At 42.7% G+C, this 12,734-nt stretch overlaps 1 protein-coding gene across 17 annotated transcripts in view; it reads left to right on the top strand.

The window, feature by feature from the left end:
* ADPGK (ADP dependent glucokinase) overlaps nucleotides 1–2,270 on the top strand; it is a 36,054-nt gene extending 33,784 nt beyond the window's left edge. For 15 of the 17 annotated variants that reach the window (XM_031668501.1, XM_003901161.4, XM_031668505.1 and 12 more), the window contains one exon: nucleotides 699–2,270. In XM_031668501.1, coding sequence (XP_031524361.1) covers nucleotides 699–1,253 — 555 coding nt within the window. In that variant the 3' untranslated portion in view covers nucleotides 1,254–2,270. The remainder of the gene's footprint in view (nucleotides 1–698) is intronic. The other 2 variants (XM_031668502.1, XM_009210556.4) reach the window with 1 other exon arrangement.
* The last annotated feature ends 10,464 nt before the right edge of the window (nucleotides 2,271–12,734 follow it).

The raw sequence follows: 12,734 nt of genomic DNA on the forward strand, positions 1-12,734 counted from the left end.
CATATCCTTACTACCAGAATGTTAAAATTTGCATTTATATCAGTCTGACAGATGAAAAAATGGTATTTCAGTATACAGTCATCCCTCATCATCAGCAGTGTGTGGGCCAGGGGGTGGGGAGTGTATTCCAGAACCCTTCCCAGATACCAGAATCTGCAGATGTTTACATCCTGCAGTTGGCCCCATGGAATCTGAGGATTAGACAAGTTGGCCCTCCCTATCTGCAGGTTCCACATCCTCGAATACTCTGTTTTCCATTTGAAGTTGGTTGAACCCACGGATATGGAGGGCTGACTGTTGTTCTTTTTTTTTTTTTTTTTTTAATAGACTTCATTTTTTTTTTACGGTAATAATTAGGTGCACAGCAAAATACAGCAGAATCCAAGAGAGTTCCCATATATTCCCAGTCCCCTCACACACACAGCCTCCCCCACTACCAACAGCCTGCACCAGAGTGGCACATTTATTATAACTAGTGAGCCTACACAGGCACATCATCAGCACCCAAAGTCCATAGTTTACAGTTGGGCTCACTCTTGGTGTTTCTCAGTATAGCTTTTGTTTGGGTTTTTCTTCTCACCTTTAAAAAAAAATGAGCCATTTCTATTTCATTTTCATTTAGTAACTGGCTATGTCATGGGACATCTTAGGAGCCAGGTTATCTCCATCAGAAAGAGACCCGTCATTGTTTTTGTTAGCAGGTCTTTCCTGCGGTGACTTCTCTTGGGCTGAATGAACAGGAGCTGTTATTTCTCACCCAGTCGGCATCTGGACCTCACTCTTCTCTCTCTTCGTGGAACGGTGTTCCTGATGTGGGTATGGTCAGTGACATCCTCTTCTGGATCTTGAAAGAACACGGGAGGAGTAAAAGCAGAGCCTCGGATCTCACCAGGATCCATTTCCACACACTGGTCTACCACATCCTGGCAACTGTGGATGGACACTGGGCCAACCAGCTGGCAGCCGTGGCTGCAGGAGCTCGTGTGGCTGGGACACAGGCCTGCGCCACAGAAACCATAGACACTAGCCGAGTGTCTCTGAGGGCACCCCAAGAGTTCATGACTTCCCATTCGGAGGCAGGCTCCAGGATTGTATTAAACCCAAACAAGCCAGTAGTAGAATGGCACAGAGAGGGAATATCCTTCCACTTCACACCAGTGTTGGTGTGTAAAGACCCCATTCGAACTGTAGGCCTTGGAGATGCCATTTCAGCCGAAGGACTCTTCTATTCAGAAGTACACCCTCACTATTAGGAAGATTGTTAGGGGTAATTTTTCTGAGGAAGGAGAACTAGCCAACTTAAGAATTACAGGAAGAAAGTGGTTTGGAAAATAGGATTGAGAGGGTCAGAACTGTTCGTAAATCTAGTTGGAAGACAGCCAAAGAAATAAAAGCAGATTAAACTGTATCAGATACATTCCAGCCTGTTGGCAACTCCATAAAAACATTTCAGGTTTTAATCAGAATTTAGCTAATGAGACTGGATTTTTGTTTTTTATGTTGTGTGTCACAGAGCTAAAAACTCAGTTCCTAAATCCCCAGTTTATGCGGCGCCATCTAGTATTTTAAGCCAAACTTCTTCACCCCTGAGAGCGTGTCAGCTGGAGAAAAGCACTCCTTCCTTGCCCACTTGAGAAGTGCACGCCCACTCACCCAACATCCTGGTCTCTAGGAAAGCCTCATGTGAGGTTCCTCTCTCTCTCTCAGCTCAGTGCCCATGGGCAAGGATCATCATTTCCATTCAGTGTTACAATGACAATATTTAATGAGTATAACCTTCTCAGTCTCCTGCTCTCAAATTTAGGACAGAGCCGCTAAGGACAAAACAATCCCTCCTGTGCTTTATGATGGCAGCAGGGGCTGGGGAGCCTCTGAGGGACTCGTTCATTCTGCAGTTGTCTAGAAGCCTGGGTGGCGTCGTGAGCTGAAGGATCGTGCTTTCCTGTCCTGGCTCCGTAGGTTATAGGCTGGCTGGTGAAAGGTTCACGTGGCCCGAGCCGAACTTCATTGCCTAGCTTTGGATGTGCTTTCTGCCATGAAGACTGATTTTTGTTCGTTCTGAGCCTTCAAGGAATTTGCTTTTTACAACTGGAATATGCTCCTGTGTGTATAACAGATCATGTATGTTTTATGTTTTCATTGATCATTAAAGAGTTTGACCTCAGAGCTCCAGGATCATCAATAAATTTGTCATGTTATATATTTATTTTTTTATAAATCAAGACTTCTGTGTGCTCTTAAATATATTAAAAACAATTTACATTTCAGGATTTCTGTCTGTAATTGATTTTTGTCTCCATCACCACTCTGAAACCAGATAAGATAAAAATCATTCTGGTGTTCATTTATGATGTACATGTTACTTTGCTCTTGAGGTACTTGCAGTCCCTCATGCTGAGCCTGGGCTATAGGCCTGTCCTGTGGGGTTGAAACTGACACAAAGTACTAGTATGAAGTAGCCCAGTTAAAGCTGAATTAGAGCATAGCAGTTTGAGAGCATGATGAACCTTTTCAGCTTGTTCAGAGGGCAGTATGAACATGGCAGTTGGTGGTGGGCATTCCTAGTTCATCGGGTTTTCATTTCCCCCGGGCCCACAACAGCTTCTAGAATCTCAAAGCTACCTCAAGCTCTTCATTTGTGACCTCCCTTTCCCTGCTTTGGGTAAGAAAGCTTGATTACTCCTTCAAAGAAAATTTAAGCCTAGAATGCAGCTTGTAACTCAAAGCTGCATAGGCTTAAATTAAGGAAATATCTGGCTGCTGTCTCATCCTTCTGTTTCCCAGATAAGTTAAAAATAACCACCAACCTTCTAGCCTATTTTTATTAGAAAGGCTTACATGAGATTTTTATTTTCTCAAGAATTGAAATATTTATATTCTAAACCTAAGAAGACTTTATTAGGAGTTGTGAAGTGTTCTCCACACGATCTTTTCTAAGTTGACTGAGCCCCCGGTCCTGAGTGTATATTCTTAACAGGTTCTCCATTTTTTGATTGGTGCTGCCAATAAAGACTAGTTCAGGGAGTATAGACCGCACGTACCCTATAGCAGTGTTTTTCAAATAATGGATCTTGAACTAATAGCCACTAAATCCATTTGGTTATCACAAAAAGTATAAAAACACATCATACATTATAAGGGTAAGTATAAGTAAGCATTGTTTTGTAAAGTGTCAGTGACTGTCTGAGTGTATATAGATTTGAACATACATCCCCCTGCAGAATGTCCCATCTTTTTTGTGAAGTAGCTAAGCAATAGAAGTGATGGGTATTTATCACACAGGACAGATTATGCAGAGGTGAGCTGGAAGGGTAGGATAAGCTGAACAGGTAGGGGCTTCAAGTTTCTCAACCCTTTGCTTTGGTGTTTTACAAAGGTATTTTACATATGATTTTATATGAAGAAATGCTTGAAAATCCATTGGCCTAAAAAGGATGCCCAATGAAGAGTGAGTCTTCCTGAAAACTGTTGGTACACTCTGGCTTTCATTTGAAACTGATTTAAAATGCAGGGAAAAGAAAAGCTGCAGCATACAAAGCACTACCAAGAAGTAAGAGTACAGCCAAGAATCTGTCATCCTTATCATGCAGGTACAGTTTGCATTGTATTGTCTCCTAACAAGTTTGAGAAGAAATCCAAATTCTACACAAGGTTTTGAGATGGTGAGTACTGAATGATGTTGGACAGGTTACCCTTACTGAGCCTTACTTTGCTCATCTGTAAAATGGGGTTAATGATGGTACCTACCTTCATAGGGCTGTTGATTAAAGGAGACTGCCATGTGGAATATTTAGCACAGTATGGGGCACATATTTAAGAGTTAAATAATTGTCAGTTATAACTAAGCTGAACAGACAATTTCCTGGGTCTCTTTAGAACTATTTTAAGTCACTGAAAAGCTACTTGTAATAATTTAACATTTTGTTTTCTGGTCTTTTAAGGTAAAAATGTTTATATAGTGAAACTGCACAAATTTTAAGTGTGCCATTTGGTAAGTTCGGTTTTTTGTTGTTTTTGTTTTTGAGACAGTCTTACTCTATCACCAAGGCTGGAGTGCAGTGGTGCAATCCCAGCTCATTGCAACCTCCGCCTCCTGGGTTCAAGTGATTCTGCTGCCTCAGCTTCCCAATTAGCAGGGATTACAGGCACCCACCACCACGCCCAGCTAAGTTTTTTGTATTTTTAATAGAGACGGGTTACCCAGGCTGGTCTCGAACTCCTGACCTCAGGTGATCCACCCACCTCGGCCTCCCGAAGTGCTGGGATTACAGGCATGAGCCACCATGCCTGGCCTTTGTTTTTGTTTTTGAGACAGTGTCGCTCTGTTGCCCAGGCTGGAGTGCAGTGGCTCAGTCTCAGCTCACTGTAACTTCCACCTCCCGGGTTCAAGCGATTCTCCTGCCTCAGCTGCCCAAGTAGCTGGGATTACGGTGCCTGCCACCACACTAGGCTACTTTTTGTATTTTTAGTAGAGATAGGGCTTCACCATGTTGGCCAGGCTGGTCTTGAACTCCTGACCTCAGGTGATCTGACCACCTTGACCTCCCCAAGTGTTGGGATTACAGGTGTGAGCCACCACACCCAGCCAGGTAAGTTTTGACAAATGCATATACTCACCTAACCCAGGTGGCTATCAAGATTCAGAATGGGCCAGGTGCGGTCTCTACTAAAAATACAAAAATTAGCAGGGTGTGGTGGTGGGCGCCTGTAATCCCAGCTACTGGGGAGGCTGAGACAACAGAACTGCTTGAGCCCTTGGGGCAGAGGTTGGAGTGAGCCAAGATCATGCCGCTGCGCTCCTGCCTGGGCAACACGGCAAACTCTGTCTCAAAAAAAGATTCAGATGGACAGCCCCAAGCACATTGCCTGAGTTAGTCTTGATCTACAAGGAGCAGCAAAAATAAAAAGTCCCCATCACCCTAGATAGTTCCTTCACGCCACTTCCAAGTCATCCCCACCCCATATCTCAAGCCCCAGAATAACCAGTTACTTTTTTTCCCCATAAATTAGTTTTGCCTGTTTTCAGAATGCAACTTAAAAATGGAGTCATTCAGTATTTAGTCCTTTGTATAAAGCTGCTTGCATTTAGCATAGTATTTTTTAGAATAATCCATGTTGCATGTAGTTGGTTGCTTTTTATAGCTAGATAGTATTCCACTGTGAGTACACAGCATTGTGTATAATGGCCTTCTGTTTCACACAAGTGCTTTTGCTGTTTTCAGAGTAGAGGTCTTAACGTGTAGTCAGTTAAATTCCTAAGTATTTCATATCAATAGCATTTGACACTTTTGTGATTTTTTTAAAATTTTATTTTCAAAATTGTTCCTTGCTTGTATATAAAAATACAATTGATTTTTGTACATTGACATTGTATCTTGTGACCTTGCCAAATCCACTTAGGTGTAGTCACTGTATTTTCATAATTTATTTTTAGGATTCCTTAGGATCTTCTACATAATCATGTCATCTCTAAAGAGTTTTATTTCTTCCTTTCTAATCTTTATGCCTTTTTATTTCTTGCCTTATTGCACTGGCCAGAACTCTAGTCCAGTATAATGCTGAATAGAAGTGGTAAGAGTAAACATCTTTGCCTTGGTCCTAATCTTAGGGACAAAGTAGTCAATATTTCACTAAATATGATGATATCCATTGCATTTTTTTTCTCATGGATGCCCTTCATCAGGTTGAAGATGTTCCTATCTATTCTCGATTTGCTGAGAATTTTTATGATTTTGTTTTGTTTTGTTTTTTACTTTCTCGGGGGCTGAAAAGGGTATTGAAGTTTTAGGTTCATAGCAAACTTGAGAGAAAATACAGACACTTGCCATATATCAGCTGCCCCAACACATGCATAGCCTCCTCCCTCCCTGTCAACATCTCCCATGAGAGTGGTACATTGGTTACAACTGATGAATGTATACGGACACATCTTTATCACCCAAAGTTCATAATTTACTTTAGGCTTCAGTCTTGTACATTCTGTGGCTTTGGATAGAGTCTCACTCACTTTGTCACCCAGACTGCAGCGCGGTGTTGCGATCTTGACTCACTGCAACCTCCACCTCCCGGGTTCAAGCCATTCTCCTGCCTCAGCCCCTTGAGTAACTGGGATTACAGGCATGCGCCACTATGCCCAGCTAATTTTTGTACTTTTAGTAGAAATGGGGTTTTGCCATATTGGCCAGGCTGGTCTCAAACTCCTGACCTCAGGTGATCTGCCCACCTCAGCCTCCCAAAGTGTTGGGATTATAGGAGTGAGACACCACACCTGGCCTGGACAAATATATTAATATAACAACATGCATCCACCACTATGGTATACAGGGTATTTTCACTGCCCTAACAGCCCTCTGTGCTCTGTTAATCCTTCCCTCCCCACTAACCCCTGGCAACCACTGATCTGTTTGCTGTCTCTCTAGTTTTGCCTTTTCCAGAAGGCTGTATTGTTGGAATCATGTGGGATGCAGCCATTTCAAATTGATTCCTTTCTATAGTAAGATACGCTTCAGTTTCTTATATGTCTTTTCATGGCTCATTTCTTTTTTTTTTTTTTTTTTAATTATACTTTAAGTTCTAGGGTACATGTGCACAACATGCAGGTTTGTTACATATGTATACATGTGGCATGTTGGTGTGCTGCACCCATTAACTTGTCATTTACATTAGGTATATCTCCTAATGCTATCCTTTTCCCTCCCCTCCTCCCTACAATAGGCCCCGTGTGTGATATTCCCTTCCTGTGTCCAAGTGATCTCATTGTTCAATTCCCACCTATGAGTGAGTAGAACATGTGTTTGGTTTTCCCTATTCTTGGGTATAGTTTGCTGAGAATGATGTGGTTTCTTAGCTGCATCCATGTCCCTACAAAGGGACATGGCTTCCCTTTTTATGGCTACTGTGTATCCCCATGTATATATATGTGCTACATTTTCATATAATCTAGTCTGTCACTGATGGACATTTGGCTGATTCCAAGTCTTGCTATTAGATAGTGCTGCAAATATATATGTGTGCATGTGTCTTTATAGGCAGCATGATTTGTCCTTTGGGTATATCCTAGTAATGGATATTGGGTTAAATGGTATTTCTAGTTCTAGATCCTTGAGGGAATTGCCACACTAGCTTCAAATGGTTGAACTTAGTTTTACATATAATCCCACCAACAGTGTAAAAGTGTCTTATTTCTCCACATCCTCCAGCACCTGTTGTTTCCTGATTTTTTTAATGATTGCCATTCTAACTGTGATGGTATCTCATTGTGGTTTTGATTTGCATTTCTCTGATGGTGAGTGATGATGAGCATTTTTTCATGTGTCTGTTGGCTGTGAAGGAATATCTTCTTTGGAGAAGTGTCTGTTCATACCCTTTGCCCACTTTTGATGGGGTTCTTTATCTTTGTAAATTTGTTTGAATTCTTTGTAGGTTCTGGATATTAGCCCTTTGTCAGATGAGTAGATTGCAAAAATTTTCTCCCATTCTGTAGGCTGCCCGTTCACTTGATGGTAGTTTCCTTTTGCTGTGCAGAAGCTCTAGCTTCAATTAGATCCATTTGTCAATTTTGGCTTTGTTGCCATTACTTTGGTGTTTTAGGATATGAAGTCCTTTTGCCTTCTATGTCCTGAATGGTAAATTTCAATTGTGGTTTTCTTCTAGAGTTTTTATGGTATTAGGTCTTACCATTTAAGTCTCTAATCCATCTTGAATTATTAATTTTCATATAAGGAGTAAGGAAAGGATCCAGTTTCAGCTTCTACCCATGGCTGTGGCCAATTTCTCCCAGCACCATTTATTAAATAGGGAATCCTTCCCCCATTTCTTGTTTTTGTCAGGTTTGTCAAAGATCAGATGGCTGTAGATGTGTGTATTCATTTCTGAGGGGCTCTGTTCTGTTCCATTGGTCTATATATCTCTGTTTTGGTACTCAGTACCATGCTGTTTTGCTACTGTAGCCTTGTAGTATAGTTTCAGTCAGGTAGCTTGATGCCTCCAGCTTTGTTCTTTTGGTTTAGGATTGTCTTGGCAATGGGATCTTTTTTGGTTCCATATGAACTTTAGAAGCTATAGTTTTTCCAATTCTGTGAAGAAAGTCATTGGTAGTTTAATGGGGATGGCATTGAATCTATAAATTAATTTTGGGCAGTATAGCCATTTTCTTACAATATTGATTCTTCCTATCCATGAGCATGGTATGTTCTTCCATTTGTTTGTGTCCTTTTATTTCACTGAGCAGTGGTTTGTAGTCTTCCTTTTCCCTTGAAGAGGTCCCATCCCTGTAAGTTGGATTCCTAGGTATTTTATTCTCTTTGAAGCTATTTTGAACGTGGGGAGTTCATTCATGATTTGGCTCTCTGTCTGTTACTGGTGTATAAGAATGTTGTGATTTTGCACATTGATTTGTATCCTGAGACTTTGCTGAAGCTGCTTATCAGCTTAAGGAGATTTTGGGCAGAGACACGGGGTTTTCTTAAATAGACAATCATGTCATCTGCTGCAACAGGGACAATTTGACTTCTTCTTTTCCCAACTGAATACCTTTATTTCTTTCTCTTACAGCCTGGATTGCCCCAGCCAGAACTTCCAACACTATGCTGAAGGAGGTGAGAGAGGGTATCTCGTCTTGTTACATTTCAAAGGGAATACTTCCAGTTTCCTGGGCCCATTCAGTTTGATATTGGCTGTGGCCTATTGGCAAATAGCCTTTGGCTATTTTGAGGTACATCCCATCAATACCGAATTTATTGAGAGTTCTGATATCCTTGTTAACTTTTTGTCTCGCTGATCTGTCTAATGTTGACAGGGTGTTCAAAGTCTCCCACATTATTATATGGGAGTCTAAGTCTCTTTGTAAGTCTCTATGATCAGTTTTATGAATCCAAGCGCCCTGTATTGGGTGCATATATATTTAGGATAAGTTAGTCCTCCTGATGAATTGGTCCCTTTACCATTATGTAATGGCCTTCTTTGTCTCTTTGGATCTTTTGATGGTTTAAAGTCTGTTTTATCAGAGACTAGGATTTCAACTCCTGCTTTTTGTTTCTTCCATTTGTTTGGTAGATCTTCCTCCATCCCTTTATTTTGAGCCTGTGTGTGTGGCTCCTGCATGTGAGATGGCCTCCTGGGATTACAGCAAACTGGATGGGTCAGGCGTGACTCTGTATCCAATTGCCAGTCTTGTCTCTTTTTAATTGGACCCATTTAGTCCATTTACATTAAGGTTACTATTGTTAATGTGTGAACTTGATCTGCCACAAGTGACATTAGCTGGTTGTTTTGCTCAAGAAGCTGATGCATTTTCTTCAAAGTCCGATGGACTTTATCTTTGGCATGTTTTGCAATGGCTGGTACCACTTGTTCCTTTCCCATGCTTAGGGCTTCCTTCAGGATATCTTGTAGGCAGGCCCGTGGTGACAAATCTCTGAGCGCTGTTTGTCTCAGAAGGATTTTATTTCCTTCAATTTAAGTGAAACTTAGTTTGACTGGATGTGAAATTTGGGTTGAAAATTCTTTCTTTAAGAATGTTGAATGTTGTCTCCCACTCTCTTCTGGTCTGTAGAGTTTCTGCAGGATCTGCTGTTAGTCTGAAGGGCTTCTAGGTAACCCACTTTCTCTCTGGCTGCCTTTTAACATTCTCTTTCCTTCATTTCAACTTTGGTGAATCTGACAATTATGTATCTTGGAGTTGCTCCTCTCAAGGAGTATCTTTGTGGCGTTCTCTGTATATCCTGAATTTGAATGTTGGCCTGCCTTACTAGGTTAGGGAAGTTCTCCTGGATGATATCCTGCGAAGTGTTTTCCAAGTTGGTTCCATTTTCCCTGTCACTTTCAGGCACACCAATCAGACATAGATTTGGTCTTTTCACATAATCCCATATTTCTTGGAGGCTTTGTTCATTTCTTTTTACTCTTTTTTCTCTACACTTCTCTTCTCGATTCATTTCATTCATTTGATCTTCAATCGCTGATACTCTTTCTTCCAGTTGATCGAGTTGGTTACTGAAGCTTGTGCATTTGTCACGTAGTTCTCATGTTATGGTTTTCATCTCTATCAGTTATTTTAAGGACTTCTCTACATTGGTTATTCTAGTTAGCCATTCTTCCATTCTTTTTTCAAGGTGTTTAGTTTCTTTGCGCTGGGTACGTAGTTCCTCCTTTAGCTCTGAGAAGTTAGATCGACTGAAGCCTTCTTCTCTCAGCTCGTCAAAGTCATTCTCCGTCCAGCTTTGTTCCGTTGCTGGCGATGAGCTGTGTTCCTTTGGAGGGGCAGATGTTCTCTGATTTTTTGAATTTCCAGCTATTCTGCACTGCTTTTTCCCCATCTTTGTGGATTTATCTGCCTTTGGTCTTTGATGATGGTGACGTACTGATGTGGTTTTGGTGTGGGTGTCCTTTCTGTTTGTTAGTTTTCCTTCTAACAGTCAGGACCCTCAGCTGCAGGTCTGTTGGAGTTTGCTTGAGGTCCACTCCAGGCCCTGTTTGCCTGGGTATCAGCAGCGGAGGCTGCAGAAGATAGAATATTGCTGAACATCGAGTGTTGCTGTCTGATTCTTGCTCTGGAAGCTTCGTGTCAGAGGTGTGCCCAGCCGTGTGAGGTGTGAGGTGTCAGTCTGCACCTAGTGGGGGATGTCTCCCAGTTAGGCTACTCAGGGGTCAGGGACCCACTTGAGCAGGCAGTCTGTCCGTTCTCAGATCTCAACCTCCGTACTGGGCGAACCACTGCTCTCTTCAAAGCTGTCAGGAAGCAACATTTACATCTGCAGAGGTTTCTGCTGCTTTTTGTTTAGCTATGCCCTGTCCCCAGAGGTGGAGTCTACAGAGGCAGGCAGGCCTCCTTGAGCTGCAGTGGGCTCCACCCAGTTCAAGCTTCCTGGTGGCTTTGTTTACCTACTTAAGCCTCAGCAATGGCAGGTGCCCCTCCCCCAGCTTTGCTGCCTCCTTGCAGTTAGATCTCAGACTGCTGTGCTAGCAATGAGGGAGGCTCTGTGGGCGTGGGACCCTTCAGGCCAGGTGTGGGATATAATCTCCTGGTGTGCTGTTTGCTAAGACCCTTGGTAGAGCACAGTATTAGGGTGGGAGTTACCTGATTTTCCAGGTGTTGTGTGTCTCAGTTTCCCTTGGCTAGGAAAAGGAATTGCCTTCCCCCTTGCGCTTCCCAGGTGAGGCGATGCCTCACCCTGCTTCAGCTCTTGCTGGTCGGGCTGCACCCGCTGACCAGCACCGACTGTCCGACACGCCCCAGTAAGATGAACCCGGTACCTCAGTTGAAAATGCAGAAATCACCCATCTTCTGTGTCACTCACGCTGGGAGCTGGATGCTGGAGCTGTTCCTATTCGGCCATCTTGGGTGCCCCCCCCATCTTGTTTCTTTTTAGAATTGAGTAGTAGTCTTTTGTCTGGATGTACCACAGTTTATTCATTTATTCACCTATTGAAGGACATTTTGGTTGCCTCCAGGTTTTGGCAACTGTGAACAAAGCTGCTGTCAACATCCATGTGCAGGTTTTTGTGTGTACATACATTTCTAACTCCTTTGGGTAAATAGGAGTGTGACTGCTGAGTTCTAACATTAAAAGTATGTTTAGTTTTGTAAGAAGCTGCCAAACTGTCTTCCAAAGTGGTTTTACTATTTTGCATTCGCAACATCAATGAATAACAGTCCATTGCTCAATATCCTCACCAGCATCTGGTGGTGTCAGTGTTCTGGATTTGGGCATTCTAATAGGTATGTAGTGGTATCTCTTTTTAATTTGCATTTCTCTGATGACATATGGAGCACTTTAAAATATGTTTATTTGCCATCTGTGTGTATTTTTGGTGAGGTGAGGGGTTTTGGCCCATTTTCTAATCAGGTGGTGGTTTTGCTTTTGAGTTAGTTTTGCTGTTGCCCAGACTAGAGTGTAGTGGTGCGATCTCTGCTCACTGCAACCTCTGCCTCTCAGGTTCCAGCGATTCTTCTGCCTCAGCCTCCCAAGTAGCTGGGATTACAGGCACACACCACCATGCCTGGCTAGTTTTTGTCTTTTTAGTAGAGATGTGGTTTCACCATGTTGGCCAGGCTGGTCTCCAACTCCTGACCTCAAGTGATCCGCCCACCTCAGCCTCCCAAAGTGCTGGACTGCAGATGTGAGCCATTGCGTCCAGCCTCAGGTTGTATTCTTAATGTAGAGTTTTTGAAGTTATTTGTATATTTTATGTAACAGTCCTTTATCAGTTAAGTCACATGATGGGTTTTGTATGTGTGTGTTTTAAGACAGGCTCTTGCTCCATCATCCAGGCTAGAGTGCAGTGACATGATCACAGATCATGACTCAGTGCAGCCTCAAATTCTTAGGCTCAAGTGATCATCCTGCCTTAGCCTCTCAAGTAACTAGGACCACAGGATGCACCACCACACCCAGCTAATTTTTCTTTTAAAGTTTTTTTGTAGGGATGGGGTCTCACCATGTTGCCTGGGCTGGTTTTGAACTCCTGGCTTCAAGTGATTCTTCTGCCTCCACCCCTCAAAGTGTTGGGAATACAGGTGTGAGCCACCAGGCCTGGCTATGCTGGCTTTTTAAAAATTTATTTTTTCGTAGCTTGAGCAACAAAGTGAGACCCTCATCTCTTAAACAGAATTAGCTGGGTATGGTGGCACATGCCTGTGGTCCCAGCTACTTGGGAGTCTGAGGCAGGAGGAACACTTGAGCCCAGGAGTTCGAGGGTGCAGTGAGCTGTTTGAACCACTGCACTCCAGCCTG

This window comes from Papio anubis, chromosome 7, assembly GCF_008728515.1.
Source record: "Papio anubis isolate 15944 chromosome 7, Panubis1.0, whole genome shotgun sequence".
Taxonomy (NCBI): domain Eukaryota; kingdom Metazoa; phylum Chordata; class Mammalia; order Primates; family Cercopithecidae; genus Papio; species Papio anubis.